The sequence below is a fragment of the Neopsephotus bourkii genome, unplaced genomic scaffold (assembly GCF_033783945.1).
Source record: "Neopsephotus bourkii isolate Nb327-2 ecotype Australia unplaced genomic scaffold, CSIRO-AGI_Nbou_v1 NB_354, whole genome shotgun sequence".
In the NCBI taxonomy this organism is placed as follows: Eukaryota; Metazoa; Chordata; class Aves; order Psittaciformes; family Psittacidae; genus Neopsephotus; species Neopsephotus bourkii.
In genome coordinates this window covers 1,016,978-1,037,742 of record NW_026900860.1, presented here as the reverse complement: position 1 = coordinate 1,037,742, position 20,765 = coordinate 1,016,978, and the positions used below count along the sequence as shown (strand labels likewise).

The following is a 20,765-nucleotide window of genomic DNA, read 5'->3' as shown; positions in this document are numbered from 1 at the left end:
GCTGCAGGCACTGTCCCTGTGAGTGTTCAAACACTGTGTAGACAAGGCCCTCAGCGCCATGGGTTAGTGGTGGCCCTGGCAGTGCTGGGGAATGATTAGACTGGATGATCCTAAAGCTCTTTTCCAGCCTGGTTGATTCTATGAACTAACTGCCCAAATCTCGTTGCCCTGTCTAGTGTGGACTATGTCATGGCACAGTTATTTTCATCTACTTAATGTCACCTGAAGTACAAATATACTGAAGTCTTCAGCCTGAGTGAATGTGAAGTTGAAAGTGTGTACTTTGGAGCTTAGTTTACTCTTAAGTTTGCCTTCTAGGCATGGACTGGTAGTGTCCGTGTCCAGGGGAGGGTATCTTGCAGAAGCATCCAGCAAGCAGTTCCCTCCCATTGCAGCCGTGATGACCAATTTGATCAGTTCTACATTAGTGGGCATGGGGAGCTTTAACCACAAAACATAACATAAACTGCTATGATATATGTGACAGTAAACCTCGTTGCTGTTACCTGTTAAAAAGGCCAGTTTTCTGCAGAGAGGTTTTCCAGTCTATGATGTGGGAAGCATGGGTATTTGTGTTGAATGACCAGCTAGTACTGATGGATTTTGAGAGAACCACAGGCCCTTCAGAAAACATGAAAGATAATACTCATGTGGGCTATTGCTGATGTGTGGACCTGTGCTTCATCTCTCTTCTAGTCTTTTTATTCTCCTTTTAGGTTCAAAGCTTCATGACCTCTGATACAGCGCCAGTGCTCAGGGCTCTTCTGGAGCACAGCTCTGCTGGTCCCACTCATTTGAAAAGCTGTGTGTGCAATCTGAATGGCTTTACTTTGTGCTTTTGTCATTATAGGGTTACCTGCCTTGAGTGTTTACCTATTCCTTAAAGCTGATTTCTGTTCCTAGCTCGGTTAGGGACCATATGCAGCTCACATCTATGCATCCAAAGCCAAGTAAATAAGCTGCAGTCAGGAGATCTAGCAGGGTCTGGAACTCTCTCTTAGCTACCAGTGATTTGGCACCAAGAGGCTATGCAGCTACTCTTCTATCATTGCTGCAGCATATGGCCTGTGGTACAGCCTGGGGCCTCTCCATCTTTCATGCAGAGTTAAAGCAAGGTAACTGTGGAGTGAGGAATGTTCCCTGCCCTGCTGTGCACTTCCCTGAGAGGAGGTGGCCCGGACCCAAGTCCAGCTGTGCAGAAGCTGTGCTGTGTGACAGGCCAAGAAGCAAAGCTGCGATGGTTCTGCTGTGAGCGCAGAGGCTCACGGGCATGGGAAAGGAAAGGAAAGCAGGCTCTGTGCTTTCCCAGGTTTAACAAAACCCAGTGCTCTTCCTGTTTGTTAGATGTGGAGCTTCAGAGGTACATTAACTACTGTTACAGAGACTGGTAACACTGGAGGTGTACCAAAACAGGCTGAATCAAAGCTTTTTCTCAGAATCAGGCACATCACAGAAAGCCACTGTCTTCTTTGTCACTCTGGGATGCGGTCTTGCCTTGGTGATCACCTCACGTCTGCCTGCATCTATGGCAGTATGGGCAAGGAACATGGTTGATTTCAACCTGCTCTCAGTTTGAAGGGTTTGGAAGGAGCATCTTTTTTCCTGCTCTTTGTTTCTGTTTTTTCCATCTCTCTATTCTTCCCTCACTTGAGTTTTCTTCTTCAGAGTAGTCAGCATATTAGGAAGTAGATTTCTGTTGTTCTTTACCTGTCCACCCCCTCCCTGTGAAGTAGGAGCCATGATAGATAGCAAGGTTTTCTTTCATTGTTCTGGTGTTCAAGTGGTACGTTCTCCACAGCCGGAATATTCAGGGTACTTCTGGCTCTTTAACAACACAATCTCTATCCTTTCGGGGGGGGGGGGGGGGGGGGAGGAAAACAAAGCAGGAGTTTCAAGTCAGGGATGATTTTGCTAGGGCAGGTCAATCTTCATCTGGTATCTCTATGAGTAGCAGACACCTCTCTCTCTCTGAGTGACGTGTATGGCCTGATCTTACCCTAGACATGTCAACAACGGATCGAGGTATTTCATAGTGCTACTAGGAGTGATGGCCTGCTTTATTTTGACACAGCAGTCTGCGTGGCCATGACTTGGTGCTAGTGTTTGTTTGATTGTTTGTTGGAGCCCAAGTGTGATGGGGAATGGCTGAGGGACCTGGGGCGTTCAGGCTGGAGAAGAGAAGGCTCAGGGGGGACCTGATGGCTGCCTCCAACTGCCTGACAGGAGGATGGAGCCAGGAGGGGCTGGGCTCTGCTCCCAAGGAACAAGGGATGGGACAAGAGGAACCGGCCTCAAGCTGCACCAGGGCAGGGTTAGATGGAGCTGAGGAACAATTCCTGCCCCAGAGGGTGCTCAGGCATTGGAACAGGCTGCCCAGGGCAGGGCTGCAGTCACTGTCCCTGCAGGTGTTCACACACCCTCAGTGCCATGGGTCAGTGGTGGCCTTGGCAGTCCTGGGGCACGGTTGGACTGTGTGAGCTTAAAGGGTTTTTCCAGCCTCGTTGAGTCAATATTTCTCTAAGAATACCCCATCCAGATGTTGCTAGGTACCGTATATCCACGGGCTTCATTGCAGTTCATAGCATCAGCTCTAGAAACAGCAGAGACTGTAGTATTCAGAAAAGTGTTGCAATTTTCCTGCCTTCATCATGTTTGCACTTAAGGATACCGTCTCTACCTTGGCTTCCCCTTTCCCTGTCTAGCCCTCCTCCCATCCAGTAGTGACTATCCTCCCTCTTTTCAGACCTGGAAGATGTGATAGAGATTTGATAGCCCCTTGATTTCTTAGCAGATACGTGCTGAGCATTATTGTCTGCAAGAATTGCTTCCTAGAAATGCAGAGCTCCTCCAGGATAATTGGAAGTAACTGCAGCAAGCAGGTGCACAGTCACCAGGTTTTTGTCATTGTTGCTGTGATGCCATCCCGCTGCATTCAGTTGGGGATTCGTTGTCATACCTGGAGGAGGGAGACAAAGCGAAAGCTTGCTTTCATCTGGACTTGCAAAATGACAACAGGCAGGTTGACAGTAATTTCATGTGAGAGCTTCAGTTCCGTTGTTGGATTAGATGTGAGTGTCCAGTGATGCTGGCAGTATTGCTTATTTTTAGATGGGAAAATGAAAAAACATTGCTAAGTCTCACTGAAATCAGTGGGGTTATGGTGACTCCCAAGGGAGGATATGGCCTAATGCATTAGAAAACAGTTTGTATCTAGTCCTAGTCTGATGCATCTTAAGCATCTACTTTCTAATGAGGCTTTGACAGCCATTTGTTAGGTTTTCACACATTATGGTCAACCTCATGAAGTGAAATGCCTGAGTTGGACTTCCACTGCCTAGTTTTCCATCTACAGCCGAGGTTTGGGTTACAGGCAGTGCAAAAGCAAGCTGCTTCTAGATGCACTTACTTCCCTCACTGCTAAAGTAAGTTTTGTAAGCATATAAGTTGCTTGCTTCTGTCTGCCCATTTGAAATCCAGCCCCTTTTCTATACAATACTTGATCTGTTTCAGTGAAAGAATATCTGAAGTAGGATGAACTCTTCAAAACCAACATGCATGAAGTTACAGAGTCTTCAAGTATCCCCTGTGTGAGCAAAGACATGCCCATTGCTTACAGTCAGCTGCAGTGCAGTGACACCTTATTTTCCTTTCTTTCTCCTTTCCTCAGAGGTTTTGTACAGGCGAGGGCAGTAGAATAGGAGCAGCCAAAGGGTTGGCTGTGGGTAATGGTTTAGCACACTGTGAAGTGGTTTGAATAAGCAGTAGTTCTTCTTTGAGTACATGTATTATGGTGAGAGGCCCAAAGGCTGCGCTTCACTTCTCTGTTTTACTGGGCGATGTGTTAGAAGGCTTTTAGGTGTAAAAGGATGGCAAATAAGCTCAAAGTAGTGATTTGCCAGATCTGCTTGCACTCGTCTTTGGGACCAGTGCTGTCTACAGAAATAAAAAGCCAGACAAACAACCCCATCCTGATTTATAGAGAGGAAAGTTTCCCTTCAGGGCAGTAGACCTACGATTGCCCACCTCTAGGGACAGTTTATCATAACTTACTCCTTAAAACCAGTAGCAAAGCCAGGTTGGACGGGGCTTGGAGCAAGCTGCTCTGGTGGAAGGTGTCCCTGCCCATGGCAGGGGGTTGGAACTGGATGATCATTGAGTTCCCTTCCAACCCAAAGCATTCTGATTCAATAAAAACCCTTTAAAATCATTTGTATTTGTGTATGCTGTGCCTCTAGTGTCTCCAGATGGGAATCTTTGTTAAACCAAGTGGTTGCAGGAAAGAATGAGAGTGTTGGAGTAAAAAGTGGCATGTATCTTCCTGGGCCTCCTATGGAAATCTAGCTCCATATTTATCCAGCAGCATGCATGCCTGCATCTCCTCTTCTGTGAAATCCATCTGCAGGAGTTCAGCTACCTTCAGCAAGGTCAAGTCGAAGTTATTTTGGATTCATCAAACTTATAATGCCCATTGATCTTGTCAACTTCAAATGTGTTGGCAAGGAAGACCTGCTCCCATCTCCTTGCACATGCACGGAACAGTAAGACTTCCCAGTAGTAATACTTGAATATTTTATCTAGGGGTAAATGCAAGAATTGCCTGTGTCTTCCCCTCCTTCCTGCTTGCTTTCTGTTCTTGAGAGAGCTCGGAATCGGGTAAACCCTATGAACGCTGCTACAGTACAAGGGGGTATGATGAACCTTTGCCTGCTGTGTTGTTTCAGTGTCGTAGGATAACCCCTGTGCATAGCAATTCCACCTCTGGGGGCTGGAATTGATTTTCCTTATCTTAGCATGAAAAGATCTGACCTTTAGAAGCATTAGCTGTCAGAGCATAGCAGCACCAGATGTGGAAGACATGAAGTAACAGCTTTAAAAGTGCTGGAAATGTATGTTAAGGTCTATTAATACTGGCTCAGGGTGGTGAGCTGCATCCTGAGTTGGGTTGCTCTCATTCAGTACTCTCTCTCTGTGCTAGAAGGTAGAGTCTAGAGGAAGATACGTGTTCTTTGTCTTGCATGGTTGAATATCCCAGGCTCCTGTGTGCCTCCAGGTGAAATCTGTGTGGGTATAGTGGCTTGCCTAGCTCTTTCTGATCACACCTCATCAGCTGGTTTGTTACTGTCGCACTGGACACACTATTGGGTCTGTGCGGGCTAGGGACGAAGAGTCTCATGCAGAGTGCCTGGCCATAAGTGAAACTCCCAAACAGGGCACTGTAACAGCCAGCTGTGCTGTTTATAGAGCTGCAGTCTTGCTGCCTGCATTGCTGCATGTAGGAATTGTTGGAGACACAGGACACGCTTTTGTGCTTTTCATTTCTATCCTCTTGACTGCGTAGCTTCAGGACAATACCTGTCTGAAGACCGTTTGGTTGAGACATGACAAAGTAATGCGGTGGCAACTTGCCCCATTGAGTAAGGGAAGTAAGGAGATGCCAGCCAAGTTGTCAAAACAGGGGTTTTCCGTTGTATTTAAGTGAATTTTGGTTTACCTTGTGGATAGAGAAGTTGTATGTTTTACAGCTTTATTTAAACAGTGTGGTTTTTGTAGCTGTGAAGAACAGCTGACTTCGTTGGTTAAATGGTTCAAGGTATGGCAAAAGGGCATATTCAGAGAGTGAGTCTGGTTTTCATTCAAGCTTATTTTTGTCTCACAGGAGGGAAGAATGAAGTAGAGATCGTCATTATGGTCAGGGGGAGAAGCCAGAATAGGTCTTTAACATCTTGTTCACTGGGAGTTTCAGAAGTACCTCAGCCAGTGTTAAATAGCAGGATAAATGCTGGTGTTACTCTTCGGCAGGGAGCTGAACATATCACTTTTGAAATACACAGGGCTGGAAAAGTGGGGAGGGAAGAGGCTGTGGTATTTGTGTCACAGGTGGGAAATCACAAGGAGACATTTACCGTGTGTTAACCTGGAGAAGACTTGGGACTTGAATCACAGCTCTTAAAATTGCCTTGCCTTTAAGGCAGAATGGCAAGTACTGTACTGAGGCCAGTGAAGACTGTGAAGAGTTGTACCTGTTCATTCTGGAATTAGCTCCCTAACTTTGGTACCTCAATACAGGCTGGTCCTGCAGCTGCTGTCAGAAGTTTGTTGTAGATCTTGATCTCTCCTCAGTTCAACACTGTTTCTCCACCAGCTTTGAAGTGAAATTCCCATTCCTAGCGGGATTGGTCCCATGCCATTAGACAAACTCTGGATTCCTTCACTGTTGATCTAACAGAAGCCAACGTGGCTCACGAGGGTTTACTTCTTTCTTTGTGCATTGGCATTATCATTGGACTTCACCAGTGAGAGAGCTTGCCAGGACTGAGCACAAAATGTAAATGGAAGTAGATGTATTGTTGGAAAGACTGGTAAACAGTTTGCACACGGCTGTGCATCAGTGCAGACTGGGGGCATATGGGGATGTTACTCTTGTTTTGCTGTGAGAGCTCTCAAACATGCTGCAGTTTCGCTGCCTGAATCTCAAAATCACCTTCTTCATTAAAAAGGTCTTGTTTGTGCCTCTTGCCAGTGGTGATGGTCTGGCTGAGCAGGGACATCCGCTTTGACACCGAGAGGATGAGGGCTGCTTGTAGGACGTTGAGATTGTCGTTTCCGACCTGATTTATAAGTGGTTTATACTTTCAGCTTTCCTGTTTAATAGTTAAATAAACTGTTTAATGTTTAAAAAGTAAAATTCTTCTGGTAATTAAGCCAGCGTGCAGGGAAGAAAGCAAGCTGACTACAGCCACATCTTGCCTAAGCCTTTCAGTGTGTTCCCACACTTCAGATCCCAGTTCTGCTCTGATCGAGCTCCTGGTAGCAGAGCACTGTGAAAAGCCCATGTAACGCAGCACTGGGAACACTCATCTCGTTGTATTTTTATCATCAAATTGAATTCTGGTTTGGGTTGGAAAGGACCTTGACATCATCCAGTTCCAACCCCTGCCACAGACAGGGACCCCTTCCACTAGAGCAGCTTGCTCCAAGCCCCTGTGTCCAACCTGGCCTTGAACACTGCCAGGGATGGGGCAGCCACAGCTTCTCTGGGCACCCTGTGCCAGCGCCTCAGCACCCTCACAGGGAAGAGCTTCTGCCTTAGATCTAACCTGAACTTGCCCTGTTTCAGTTTAAACCCATCACCCCTTGTCCTGTCACTGCAGTCCCTGATGAAGAGTCCCTCTCCAGCATCCCTGTAGCCCCCTTCAGACACTGGAAGCTGCTCTGAGGTCTCCACGCAGCTTCTCTCCTCCAGGCTGAACAGCCCCAGTGTTCTCAGCCTGTCTCCATAGGGGAGGTGCTGCAGCCCCTGAGCATCCTCATGGCTTCCTCTGCACTTGCTCCGACAGCTCCATGTCCTTTTTGTCCTGAGGACACAGTGCTAGAAGTGGGGTCTCAGCAGAGCAGAGGGGCAGGATCACCCCTCTACCTGCTGGTTACCCTTCATATTTTTTATGTATATATATATATTTATATTTAATTTATATTATATTCACTTGTCTCCTGTTCACAAAAGAAACTGAGAAGATGGTGGGGAGTAGACTGCAAAAATACTGGGGACAATGCTGACTGATGTTACAGAGGCAGGTTCATGGCCTGGCGCAATCTTCCATCCACTTCTTTCTGCTGTTGCTGTGTTACTTGGTAGATCCCAAACTGGAAGATAACTTCCGCAGGCCACGTGTGCCACCTTGGCTTTACCTTCTGCCCTGGAACACACCCTGCTCGTGGCACCCTGGGGATATTAGGGGTACCCAAATAGTGCTACCTGCTGCTAGCTCTCTAGGGTACCTGTCTCTTTCTCGTTGCCTGTGGGGCACGTCACTGAGACCTACACTTGGTTCTAGGTAAAAGAATGTTTTGGTTTCCTTTTTGTTGCAAATAATGCAGCATCAGAGCAGGAGTTGAGGGAGTCAGAAAGTGAGAACCCTGCTGATACAAGCTGCTTGCCCTGCAGCAGCCTTCTGCAGGTAATGGGACAAGTCTTTCCTCTTGCTGCATCCAGACCGTGTTAGGAAAATCTTGCAACAACATAATCCTACCATAATCATAAAGGAAGATGAAAGCATGCCTTTGAGGAATAGCCAGAGTAAGAGGGTGGATTGCATCCTTCCTGTTCCTATGATGTGCACGGCATCTTCAAAAGCACGCTAGTAAGTTTTTATAGCTGTGAGAAGCAGAGGTGAAACTGAGTATGTAATTCAGCCTCAGTGCTATGCAGGTTAATATTGTGAGCAGCCCGTAGCAGGGTGGCTGTGGACTGAAGTAGCAAAACAATGCAGAGTGGGTTTGGGGAGGGGAAAAAAAGTCCCTGATGAAACAAGCACAAGTGCATGGAGATGGAGATCAAAAAGCAAGGCTGGTGGTGAAGAGCCAGGCTTCCTAGAAACCTGTGGTGCTACTCAGGGGTGTTGGAGCAGGTAAAATGAAAAGCCATTAGTCACCAAGGAGTCTCTGTAAAAGCAAGATGTGGATTTGAGCAGCCTCAGAATAGTTCACGTGTGGAGATGAGGTGGAGATGGAGAAACAAGCAAGCAAGAAGTGGAGCGAGGTGATTTTAGGAGCTCCTGAGCAAGGGTGGTGTAAAGGGTGTTACTGACTTGAAAGTGACTGTTGGCTGCTTTGTGGCTGTGTCCTCTAAGGCCAGTAACAAGTTAGTGATGATTTTACTGGCATGGTTTCTTTGCTGCATCTTTTCTTGCATTTAGCATTCTGTTTGCTCCTACTTTATTGGAGGGGGTTGTTCAGGAATGTGGACTCGTGAATAAAGAATACATATATTGACCCCGAAATACTTCCTGCCATACAGGCTTGCTTCAGAAGTGGCCATTAGTGATTCCATCTGGATTTCTCTGCTTTTTTAAAGCAGAGGCCTCCATGCATCATATACCCTGCTGTTTATAGAGGTGGCTGTACATATGGCAGGGAATCTCAGCCAGGGCTGGAAACTGCCTGTGCTATGCAGGCACAGCAGGAGCCTTAGGAATTGAGCTTCACTTATGGAAGTTGTCCACAGGTCTTGGAGATGCCCTGGCTTTCTATGGCCAGATTGCTGAGTACAGAGGCTGGGAAGCAGCCAGGTGAGGCACTGGGAGCAGCAACCTCTGCTCTGTGAATATAGCAGGGAAAAAAAGCTGCCTTTGCTTGCTTTGCTGAACTTGTGGGCTACCGGAGGTTTCCTTGTGACCCTTTCACAGTCAAGAAGAACAAAGGGCCTGTGTTATAACTGACCACTGCACTACTGACATGTAGTGCTCATGGTAAACCGCTGAGCAGTTCAGGTGCAAGAGAATCTGATCCCTGGGCAAGGGGGCTGTCCTGGGAAAGAAAAGAAACAGCCTTCCAAAATCCCCCTTTCTGAAACAGGCTTTTCTGCACGAGTGATGGAAATGACGTGAGGTGCTGTTTGTTCTGGCTTTCCCAGGTGGTCACAATCCTGCTGCTCTTTATGCCTTATGTTGGCCCCATTATCTGGGATCACCTTTTTCTGTGATGTGTAGGCTCTGATCTCTCAGGCAGTTAGTAGTTTAGCTGCTACAGTAATTAGAAAAGTAGAGTTTTGTGCAGCATAACCTATCCTTATCCATAACCCCTGGTCTGGTCCTGATGGCATCCTGTCTCCTGAATTCAATGGAGTCCTGCTTCACACTGGAGTGATGGTGAGCAGGCTCAGGACAGGGCAGGATGAAGGGATTTAACTTGCACAATGGGTTTACAGAGGCCCCAGAGCCTGGCTCTTGAGGCTGATGTAGTTGTTAGTGCTCCCTGTTTGCAGAGACATTTGAGGCCAACCAAACTGGTCATGCTCTTGAGTTGAGACTCTGTATTGTGGTCCTGCTGACCAGCACAGGACCAGTAAGGCTCTGTTGTGTGCACCCTTTGCATGTACATGGGACTTTTCTATTAGGAGATCCCGGAGCACTCAGTAAGTTCAAGTATTCAGTTTGTAGATGAAGCCCAGAACTAGGGAGTGATTCCTGAAGATACAGAAGCTACTCAGAGGCAGAGCAGAGAACGCTCTTGCCAGCTGCTTTGTCGTCTCTCCTACTAGGTGTTTGCAATAAAAGCAATGTTAAAGTAGCATTTACAGATGGCTGATTTTGAAGCGTAAGCACCTAAAGTAGCACATTTGCTGTTATGCCCTGCCATTGACCAACTTGTTGCTGTGTTTCATTCCAGGAACACCCGTGTGGTTCTTTGTGAAAATCGCTCCCATCCGAAATGAGCAGGATAAAGTGGTTTTGTTTCTTTGCACTTTCAATGACATAACGGCTTTCAAGCAGCCCATTGAGGACGATTCATGTAAAGGTTGGTCTTTGTCACAATTACTTATTTACGCTGCTTCCGTTTGCTTGCCCTGGTCTTGAAAGAGATGAAGTCCTTTAAGTATCAAATCCAAAGGAGTAGATGTTAAAACAGCTTGTAGATATGTCTGCAGGTTGCTGGTTTCTTAAGTGAATTGGTTCTGGCCTGAACTGGAAAGGGGGGTATTGGTAATGAAACCCCCAAGGTAGCAGGTTTACTTAGGAAATAGGTACTGCTTTTCCTTTTAAATTCATTATATAGTCCAAACTGCAGTCTTCAAGGAGTCACAGTGCTGCTGCACAGCATCTTTGTGTCAGAGAGAATTGATGCGTCTTGGGCCTCGTAAAGGCTGTGCATGATGCTGCATGGAAACCCAGAGGAATTAAACCTTGACCGAGTGTACCAAAGATGTGAATCGTTTCATTCTGTCTGGCTTGATGTTATTTACCATTATGATGGGGTTCCTTATATTAAAGTTATGGACTAGTTTCCTTCACTATATGAAGAGATTCCCATCATCTTAGGTTGCATCAGGTTGGAGCTGTGTTTTAGTGTTAACCCTTTGCTGAGCTACACTGAAGGGAACTCAGCTGTGACGGCAGCAGAAACTTGCACTCAGCTTCAGATCCTGTCAGAAATAGACCTTTTGTCCCCATATGGAGAGTTACAGAGACATGTGTCTTCTGGGGTGAAAAAGACGTAAGTTCCTCTGTTGTTTGCATTTTTGTACTGTCTAATAATATTTGTCGCGTTAAATTAAACAGGAAGCTCACGGTGAAGGTGAACTGATTTACATTTATGCTCAAAATGTTATTCTTTAAAAACATAGTTTCTCAAAGTGGAAACACCTGTTACCATGAAAAAGGAAGTACAGACTCCACAAACAGACCCTCTCCCAGGCTATGGGGTGGCTTTTTTACTCTTTTTAATGCTGTTTGGATGGTTCCTCATTGCTGGAATGAACCTAAAAAACCCTCTCTTGTCCGAAAGGTTGGGTCGACAGGAATTTTTCCTCTTCTTAATGGTGATGCCTGTACCCTGATGAGCACTGACAGCAAGGACAAATCAGCACGATGCAGTAAAGCTGCCTCCCATGTATTTGCTGGCAGTGAAGGCCTTTGCTTCATTTGGTCAGTTGGTCAGCAGGGCTTTGGCAGGGATGGTAGCTCTCTCTTTCCCTTTGCTTTCATAGAAGATTCTGAATGTGATAGTGATGTGCAGTCTTGTGAAAGGAGCTTGCCCTTCACTTACAACATAAGGAAATACTGCAGCTTTTATTATTGATTTTTTTTCCCAAGAGGAATATGTTAAAGGAAGGAAACACTAACTTAAAATTCCTTTGGACCTTGAATTTGTTCTATTCTTACAGTGATCATGGTAGTTATGAGCAGTTCCATTATCTAAAGCACTAAATCTACATGTAAGTGCACCAGCTTGGAGAGGAATTATGGTGATAAGTAAAATTCCTTTATTTCATAGAGTCACAGAATGGCTTGGGTTGGAAAGCACCTTAAGATCATCCAATTCTAACTCCCTGCCATGGGCAGGGGTGCCTCACACCAGGCCATGTCACCCAAGGTTCTGTCTAACTTGGCTTTGAACACTGCCAGGGATGGAGCATTCACAACTTCCTTGGGCAAGCCATTCCAGTGCCTCACCACCCTTACAATAAAGAATTTCTTCCTTAGCTCCAATCTAAACTTCCCCTGTTTCAGTCTGAACCCATCACCCCTTGTCCTGTTGCTGCAGTCCCTGATGAAGAGTCCCTTCTCCAGCATCTTTGTAGCCCCCTTCAGACACTGGAAGCTGCTTTGAGGTCTCCACGCAGCTTCTCTTCTCCAGGCTGAACAGCCTCAATGTTCTCAGCCTGTCTCCATAGGGGAGGTGCTGCAGCCCCTGAGCATCCTTGTGGCCTCCTCTGCACTTGCTCCAACAAGCAAGTTGCTCCTCCTTCTTATGCTGAGGACACCAGCACTGCACACAGTGCTGCAAGTGGAGTCTCACCAGAGCAGAGCAGAGGGGCAGGATCGCCTGCTTCAAGCTGCTGCTCATGCTCTGGGGATGCAGCATGGGGCACAGGTGGTTTTTGGGCTCAAGCACACACTGAAGCAGCTCATGTTCAGTTTCTCATTCACCAGCACCCCGAGGCCTTTGTCCACAGGGCTGCTCTCATTCACTTCTCAGCCCAACCTGTAGCTGTGCCATTTGACCTATGGAAACTGCCTAAGTGACTACCAAAAGTTGCAGACAGAAGAATTAGATGTATTATTTAGAGGCCACTGATTCACAGCTCTCTTCTACCCCTTCCCTAAGGGCTGTGACTTTATGTACAAAAGGGTTCATCCACTAAATGAATCTTCCAAATATTGTTTCTGAATCTCCTAAAATGAATGAAGTTGTACCTGTTTCATGGTACTGAAGAGTCCTCTGTTGCTTTATATCCACATCAAACTTGACATAAATGAAACTGCACATCCTGTTCTAATCCTTAATTTACCCCCTACACCTTTCTTTCTTCCATGGGTTACTGGCTATAGGCTAGCTTGGGAATTCTGTGGCATCTCAGGCGGTGATGTCTCAGTTGCTTCATGGCTAGATGAGCAGTTTCTTGGAAAAGAAGGGCTGATTTGTCAAGCAAGGAATTTTGCATGCATGATCCTGTCTTTAAGATTAAATCCTATTGTGCAATTGTAGACTGTAAGGGGATGAAAAAGGCAGGTATGGAGAGCCAGACGTTTGTCTGCACTGGGCTCTAGGATTCTTGAAGGGGGAAAAAGCATTTTTAGGAGCTCTAAATAAAGTAGAATTGTATTAACTGCTGCTGCTTTTACAGACCTGAGCTGAGGAGGTCGTACTCTTTATGCTGTGTGCAGCATTCCACGGGAAGTCTGCAGCATGCTGCTGAAAGATAGCCGTTTCCATAGGAATGTTTCTCCTATTGTAAACTCCCAATCTGCAAATCTAACACTGTGAACTTGGAGATGTATTGTTCGACTGAACCAACTGCAGCCTGATTGCTCAGTCCATCAGTTTTCCTTCTTTCACCTTCAGTCAGCTTTAATCAAATACTTTTTTACCGTGTTTAAATCTGTTTCCTGTCCATACGACCACTTCATCTGTAATAGGCTGCCTGCAGACGTGAATATTTTATTAACAGTGTGCTGTTTGCATGGTTGCAGAATGGCATAGCATAAAGTATTGAAGTTTCTGCAAGATCAATGCCTTTATGTCTATGTAGAGAAAAAACATTATGTAGTACAAGAACGTGATCAATTTGAACAGCAGCTAATGTGTCAGGCTAAACCTGCTTAGCTGTGGTGTATATTAGTTTTCTATCGCCCGCTGGCCATTTCAAGTGTGATTGTTCAGCTGCAAATGATGTAGTGACTCCTTGAGTGAAAAGTGTTGCGCTCTAATGACAGGGGCTTGACTTGCCCATAAAACCAAATGGGTATCCTTTACCCAGAGGTGGCTCAGAGAGATTGAAGTTCCCTGTACCACTTTTCATACTTAATATTCTTTTTTATTGATAACATCAGACATTGGAAGAGATGAAAGCAATCTCTCTAAAGTCAGGTAAAAAGTAGCCTTCTAGTTGGAGTCTTTGTGAATTGGTTCAGATAATTCAGAAGATGTTTATTTTAGGACTCCCGCAGAGGTGAAGTAAATTTGGGTTTAAATGCAGCAGCTTTAAAAATAGTGCATTCTAAATAAAGCAACTTAAAAATAGTGTCAGCGATGTTGATGATACAGTGTTTTTAAACAGGCTCTTTCCACTCGTCTCTGTATGCTTGCCCCTTTAAAAAATCAGGCAAAAGTAGGTTTACTTGAATAGAAGTAGGCAAAATCAAGCTATAGCAGAGCTAAATTTGGCTTGTGAAGGGATAGGTCACCTTCTTAAGTGGATTTTAGAGCGTGTGCTGTGCTTGGGATTCATGCATTTTGTCTGTATATGATTTTTACATACGCCAAGTATGAGACGTTTTAGAATAGTCTGTGCAGTGGAATGCATCACTTTATGAAAGCAAGACTTAGAGCAAATAGAATTAGTGCCTGCACCCTGTGTAATTAGCAAGAAGTTTGCCTGAACAGCTTTTGCATGTATGAATACAGTGTGAATGTACTCAGCCTCATCTATGCTGCTCTATCAAAGCTTGGAAAGTATGCTTTGGCTCCTGATTTTTGCTTTTGATACTTTGTTTTTATCCAAAAAGGTGATCAAATTCAGCATCACTGAATCATGTAGGAGAATGGTGGTTAGCTTCCCAGCCACTGCAACCTCCTGTGTTGTAGTTGCCATCAGTTGCCATCTCCTCTGCAGAAAGAGCTTTATTTCATTTCGTAGCTAGGCTGTCCTTTGCATCACAAGCAGGGCTCCACAGAAGATAATATTTTGATTGCCTCCCTCGTCTTAACTCAGGGAAAAATTGAAGTGTTTCCTTTTTTCCCCTGTTTCTTTCCTCTCTTTTATTTTGTTGCGGTCTCATCTTTTGGTTCTGTTTTTCAAGATGTATTTATATGAGCGGAGCCAGTGTTTGAAATGTTTTGATGAAGTTCTACTCTGCTTTCATCTGGATGAAATGTTTTCTTTAAAAAGGAAACAAATGGAAGTGGTGAGGATATTAAAAAAAATCTCTTTGGTTTGCTTTCCCAGATGGAAAAAGTAAGACTGTTTTAGTCACGAAGTTTCAAAAGGATTGAGCGTTAAGACCACAGGGAGGCATAATGGATGGAAGCAGGGATCTTTGATGTACAAGGAAACAAAGGTGGTTTGAGTGGAGGATTTACTTGCATTTACACAGCTCTGTGTGAACAATAGACCTACGAACAAAGAGCTGGTTCTCGAGCAGGTGGTGGCTTCTTGTTCTAGCTCTAGGGGTTGTGTAAGTCATGGATCAGCAAGTTGATAACAAGGGTTCTGTAACTGCCACCGTTCCTGATGTTTGACTTTATGAGTTGTCATGATCGAATGGAGGGGAGCAGTAGGAAGCAAATAGCTACCTACAGATAAATAACATGTTGTAGATTGAGTATCAACAGCTTACTTCAGACTACAGAAGAGTGCTTTCTTCAACAAGCATTTTTAAATGAAGCTTTATCTCTTTAAGAAGAGAAGTTTTGATGAGTTAAACATCTTATCATTAAGGTACATTTCAGTGCCATGTTTCCACATGCTCAGGGAACAGCTTGTCCCCATTGTAGGCATCTTGTCTTCCTGGGTGTTTTCGGAGAGTTTCTGTTCAGCCTTTTGCATTGAAATGGTGGAAAACTGGAAGAGCATCATGGGGTGAAGGAGAGCTGAAATCAGTGCTGTTAATTCTGAAGGCTCTTCATCCTTTTGAAGCTGGAGATGTTTTAGTGCCATCTCATTGCTTTGTCCCTGCATGATGTTTTCTGCAAAACTAAAAAAGACCCAACAATGATACAAACAGGTCAGAATCAAAGGCAGAGGCACAGGAAAACAGCCATGGGCCTGGCATCCAGCTTTATATTTGGTTCCTGAATTCCGGTCTGTCTTGTCTGTTGTGTGAGCTCTTACTTGTATATGAATCACCTAGGGTCATTAGATTTCAGTTTAATTTATTTTTTCTCTATTTATAGAGGAAAAGAGTGGATGTAAGGATATACCAACTGCTTGTGTTGAAAGAGAACTCCTAACCTGTATCATCTCATCCCCGTGTCCTAGAAGGGCTAACATCAGTATATTCTGAAACCTTGTTCCTTGTCTTGGAAAGCTCTGTCTTCTTCCTGTAATCAACTCTATGACCCTTAGAATTTAATGTTTATGTTCTGCCCGATGGCTTAAGTCTATTGTTTGACCCGTCTTCATTGGATAAATATCTGACTTGCTGTAGGCTGTGTCTGTCTTTGGCTTCTGGAAGAAAAGTAGCAGTAAATTCAACAGGTACTGCTGTCTTTTCAAGCAGTATTGGAGAAGTTATCCTTCAATAAGATTAGTACTGGCATGCTCTCTTTCTCATTTTGTTTTTGCTATGTCACAGTCTGCAGGTCTGCTATAATGATACTTCAGAGTTCCCATGTTTTTATCTTTCTTTCATCAAAAGGAGGAGGGTTTTCTGTCCTAAGGATGAGATTCGTACATCTGGGACATTTGCGCAGTGATTCAGTGCCTGGCTTTAGGCATATTATCACACAGTGGCCTGTGCATCTCTAGGCTGGGCTCACATGTGCTGTACCCTATGTATGGAGAGAGTTAGGGTAGGCATTCACAGCCTGCCATTTTCAGGTCAGCACTGGTTCAAAAAGCCAAGCTCAAAAGCCCTGTCTCTTGACACAGTCTCTTGCTTATGACAAACAATTACTTTATTTTTGGATCAGAGATTGGAATATATGGCGAGAGATCTAATGTTCTTTCATGTACCTTTTACGCACCCAGAAGTAAGATTTGTGACATGTAGGACAGGGGTGGTGCTAATAGGGGATGCTGAGGATAGAGGAATGGATTAAGCTGTGCAAAAGGAGATGACCCTTGGGAAGAGGAGGAGGTACCCAAAGATGCTCAGCATTCATAGCCACAAATGATGCCACAGAGATGTCTGGCGAGAAAGCTCGGGTGAGGTGCTTGCTTTTTCCCTGCTCTCCCTATTTATGTCTGAATAGCACAATTGTTAGAAAACTCAATGGCTGGAAGTAAATAGCACACTGAAAGTTTGTCGTCAGGTTTGGAACCAAATTTTGACTCTTCCCAGAAGATGCCCTTCCCACCAGTCTGTCTGGAGTTAGTAAAAGGGGCTGCCTGTGTTAGCTGGCACTAAACACACTGTGTGTCTGGGGAGGGAGGCAGATTCCTTGTTCCCGAGTGAAGCTCGCACTCTTGCGGACGAGCCCGCTCGGGCTGCGGGCGGTGCGGCGCTCGCTTCAGCACCATGGCCAGCGGCATGGGCGGCCGCTGCCGGCCGCAGCGCGCTGGGCTCCCGGCTGGGAATGCGGCGGCCGCTCCTGCCCTCGGGTACCTCATGTATGGGGAGAGTCAGGGGCGCACATCCCCTCGGGCCTCCCCAGCCGGGCCAAGCGCAGGGTCCTGCTCCTGGGCGGGGCAGTCCCAAGCACAAACACAGGCTGGGCGGACATGGGTTGGGAGCAGCCCCGAGGAGAAGGACTTGGGGATGTGCGTTGACGGGAAGCGCCCCGTGACCCAGCCTGTGTGTTTGAGCCCAGAACCCCACCGTGTGCTGGGCTGCACCCCCAGAGTGAGCAGCAGGTCGAAGAAGGAGATCCTGATCCTCTGCTGCGCTCTGGGGAGACCCCCCCTGCAGTGCTGATCTAGCTCTGGGGCAGCAGCACAAGAGGGATGTGGAGCTGTTGGAGCGAGGCCAGAGGAGGCCATGGGGATGCAGCGAGGGCTGGAGCAGCTCTGCTCTGGAGCCAGGCTGAGAGAGCTGGGCTGGGGCAGCCTGGAGAAGAGAAGGCTCCTGAAGGGGAGACCTCAGAGCAGCTCCAGTGCCTAAAGGGGCTGCAGGAAACCTGGGGAGAGAGGGACTTTTTGCAATGGTATGGAGTGATAGGACAAGGGGTGATGGGTTCAGACTGAAACAGGGCAAGTGCAGGTTAGATCTAAGGCAGAAGCTCTTCCCTGTGAGTGTGCTGAGGCGCTGGCACAGGGTGCCCAGAGAAGCTGTGGCTGCCCCATCCCTGGCAGTGTTCAAGGCCAGGTTGGACACAGGGGCTTGGAGCAACCTGCTCTAGTGGAAGGTGGCCTTGCCCTTGGCCAGGGATTGGGACCGGGTGAGCTTTAAGGTCCCTTCCAACACAAACCAGTCTGGGATTTCCTGATTTACACTGCAGAAAATATGTTCATGCTGGTAGCCTTCTGCCATGGTCCTGTAAAGCAGGAAAAAAAGCATAAGAGTGCAGGCACATAAGTTCTGTAAAAGTGAAGTTTTAAGTGTAAATTGCTCTAGCTGTGTTGGCTTTGCAAGGGTTAGTTTGTTTTATATCAGCTGCAGATTAGCTGTTATGAATGGTGTCTCCCACCTCATCCATTCTTTTAACCTCCGTTGGCCTTACTGCGAAGGTAGTAAGGCCTTCAAGCCTTAGCTTGTCAATTGGATGGATTTGTTCACGTACAGTAGAGAAAGAATACTCTTTATAAGTGTATCTTTAAAAAGCCCCCTGCAAAACCCACCGCCTTCCATGGGGATACAGTGTGAGAAATCAAATGCTTTGGGTCAGGTTTAAACCAGATACAAACTGACCTCACTTGAGGTTCTGTCATTTTGACTTATGTCTCTAAGGAATAGTCCTTTGGTATAGCAGCTAATCTTACATGGGTTTATCAGGAAAGATCTGGCTTCCTAGATGGAAATCATTCATTCTGCTTGTTGCTGAACACTGCCTGAAAGAGTTGGCGATTTCTGCTCAACTTGGCTTATAAATTACCAGTGACAGACTTGCTTTAAAACATGCTTAAAGGCATATGAAAATACTCAGGTTCATTGTTGATTTGGCAGAGGTCTGATGAATTTGGCCCTTCCCTTTAACAAATGCACTGAGCTGCATGTTTGTGAAGGGGAAGATGCTAAACTCTCTGTCCAGGTTTCCTTCCCGTGCCCTGGGAGATCTTGTTCAATACTGGATCCATGTAGTTTATTTTTTTGTTCTCACCTCTCAATTTACCAAATACGTTCCAGCAAACTCCGTCCAAATTTGGTGTCAGTCAAGTATGTGTTTAAAGTACTGGGCAGTATTTTAACCACCCATATTCCTGTAATTACGGGTACTTGCAGGGTCAGCTTCAGGCTGCTCTTTAAAACCAGTCACGGCTAATGGGATCCTTTCTTGTGGAGATAAACCCATCATGTGGAGGGAACCAGGTTCTCATTAAGGGTTGAGCCTGCCAATCTCATTAAGGCAGAATCTGAGCATCCTCAGTTAGAGCAGGAGGTGACGCTGCCCACCGGTTCCCAGGTGGTGCTGGCGTTTGTTAAAACTGGGATTAAATGCACTGATGCTTCCCTTTCAGAGTACCAAAACCACCCGGGTGTATACTCTGCCTGACTTTCTGTTGTGGGAAAGTACTGCTCCTCAAGGTTATAGTTGTAACTAGCTCTTGTGACTGCAGTTCAGGGTCTTGTGTTTTGAGGGTATTTGAAATGACTGTAAAAAATACTCTGAATTAAAATTCAGCATCTGACTTCCCTGCCAGAAGCTGCTAAATGTTTTATTAGAGCGTGAGAAAACATATTTGTGTGTTTTTCCCTGTTGTTTAGAGAGGATAAAATTAATGGTTTTGTTTTGCTTTGTCTGCTCTGCTTTTTATTATCTTATGTATATTCCCCTGCTTACGCTCGATCTGTGGCTGATACAACTGAGGGCAGATTCATTTCTCTTGCAAGCAGCTGTAATTCTCCCTGTGTGTGTTTCTAGTCCTACGGCCTGATTAGCCTGGAGTGCCTTCTGCAGTGCTGTGAGGTCCAAACCTGCCCACTGGATTTAACAGAAGGGAACTGGAGAGTGGACGAAAGACACAGTTCATGTAACAGCACTCTTGGAGGGCTGTTGAATACCTGGGCACTGCAGTCCTGCCTTTTATTACCTTACCACCCTGGTGCCTATTTTGTGACTTGCTTTTAGCGAGTGCTTGGTTAAATTGTACTCCCTCGTGGGCAGTATGAAAGCAGTTAACTCGGGTTGAAGTTTGCTTTTTCTCTTCTTGTTTGAGAGGCTTTCTGGGACACGCTTGCAGCTCCTTGTTGTGGTAACACGTCTGATCTTGCATGTTTCCTCAAGGTTGGGGGAAGTTTGCTCGCCTGACCCGTGCCCTCACCAGCAGCCGGGGTGTGCTGCAGCAGCTTGCTCCCAGCGTGCAGAAAGGAGAGAACGTCCACAAGCATTCACGGCTCGCTGAGGTAACGTTTGCTTTCCCTGAGAGACCCTGAAGGAATGGTTTAACCCTTGTGGTATGTTGTCTTTGTGTCTGCCTCGCCCTGGGAATCCAGGCAGGAGCTCAGAACATGGCATGTATGCTGTGAAATGTGTCCCACGGCAGTGGAATGGAAACAAGTGTCCTAAAGACTTCATATAACCTAATTGTGGTGTTGGGTTCTGTATCTCAGCAAAGTATGATAATGCCACTGTCACTGAAGTAATACTTTCTAGCTTAGTTTCTAGTCTTCTGAGAACCTTGATGTTAGGAGGATCTTGCACTATGCGCTTGTGTAACACCGAGGGAAGAGAAGCATGCCAGTACAGAAGGAAATTCTGGAGGATCCTTGACATGGTTGTTGCGTGCATTCACTGATGTCTAGTTCTTCTTCAGTGGGATCCCTGTCCTGCTTTACAGACTGGCTCAAATGCATGTTTGACTTACTGGCTTTATGGATGGGATGGCTGTAGGAGGCCACAAGCAATGCTGCAGACAGATCAGGAGAGCGAAACCTTGTGATTTAAATAGACTCTCAAGGCTTTGAGTAAAGCAGCAGGCAGAGGAGGCTCCAGGAGGTACTTAGGGT

The 20,765-nt window shown here is 45.9% G+C and overlaps 1 protein-coding gene across 2 annotated transcripts in view; it reads left to right on the top strand.

Moving 5' to 3' along the window:
* Positions 1 to 20,765, top strand: part of KCNH1 (potassium voltage-gated channel subfamily H member 1) — a 180,102-nt gene that overhangs the window by 12,801 nt on the left and 146,536 nt on the right. For both annotated transcript variants that reach the window (XM_061348332.1, XM_061348331.1), the window contains exons 4-5: positions 10,168 to 10,296; positions 20,044 to 20,162. In XM_061348332.1, the coding sequence (XP_061204316.1) occupies positions 10,168 to 10,296; positions 20,044 to 20,162 (248 nt within the window). The remainder of the gene's footprint in view (positions 1 to 10,167; positions 10,297 to 20,043; positions 20,163 to 20,765) is intronic.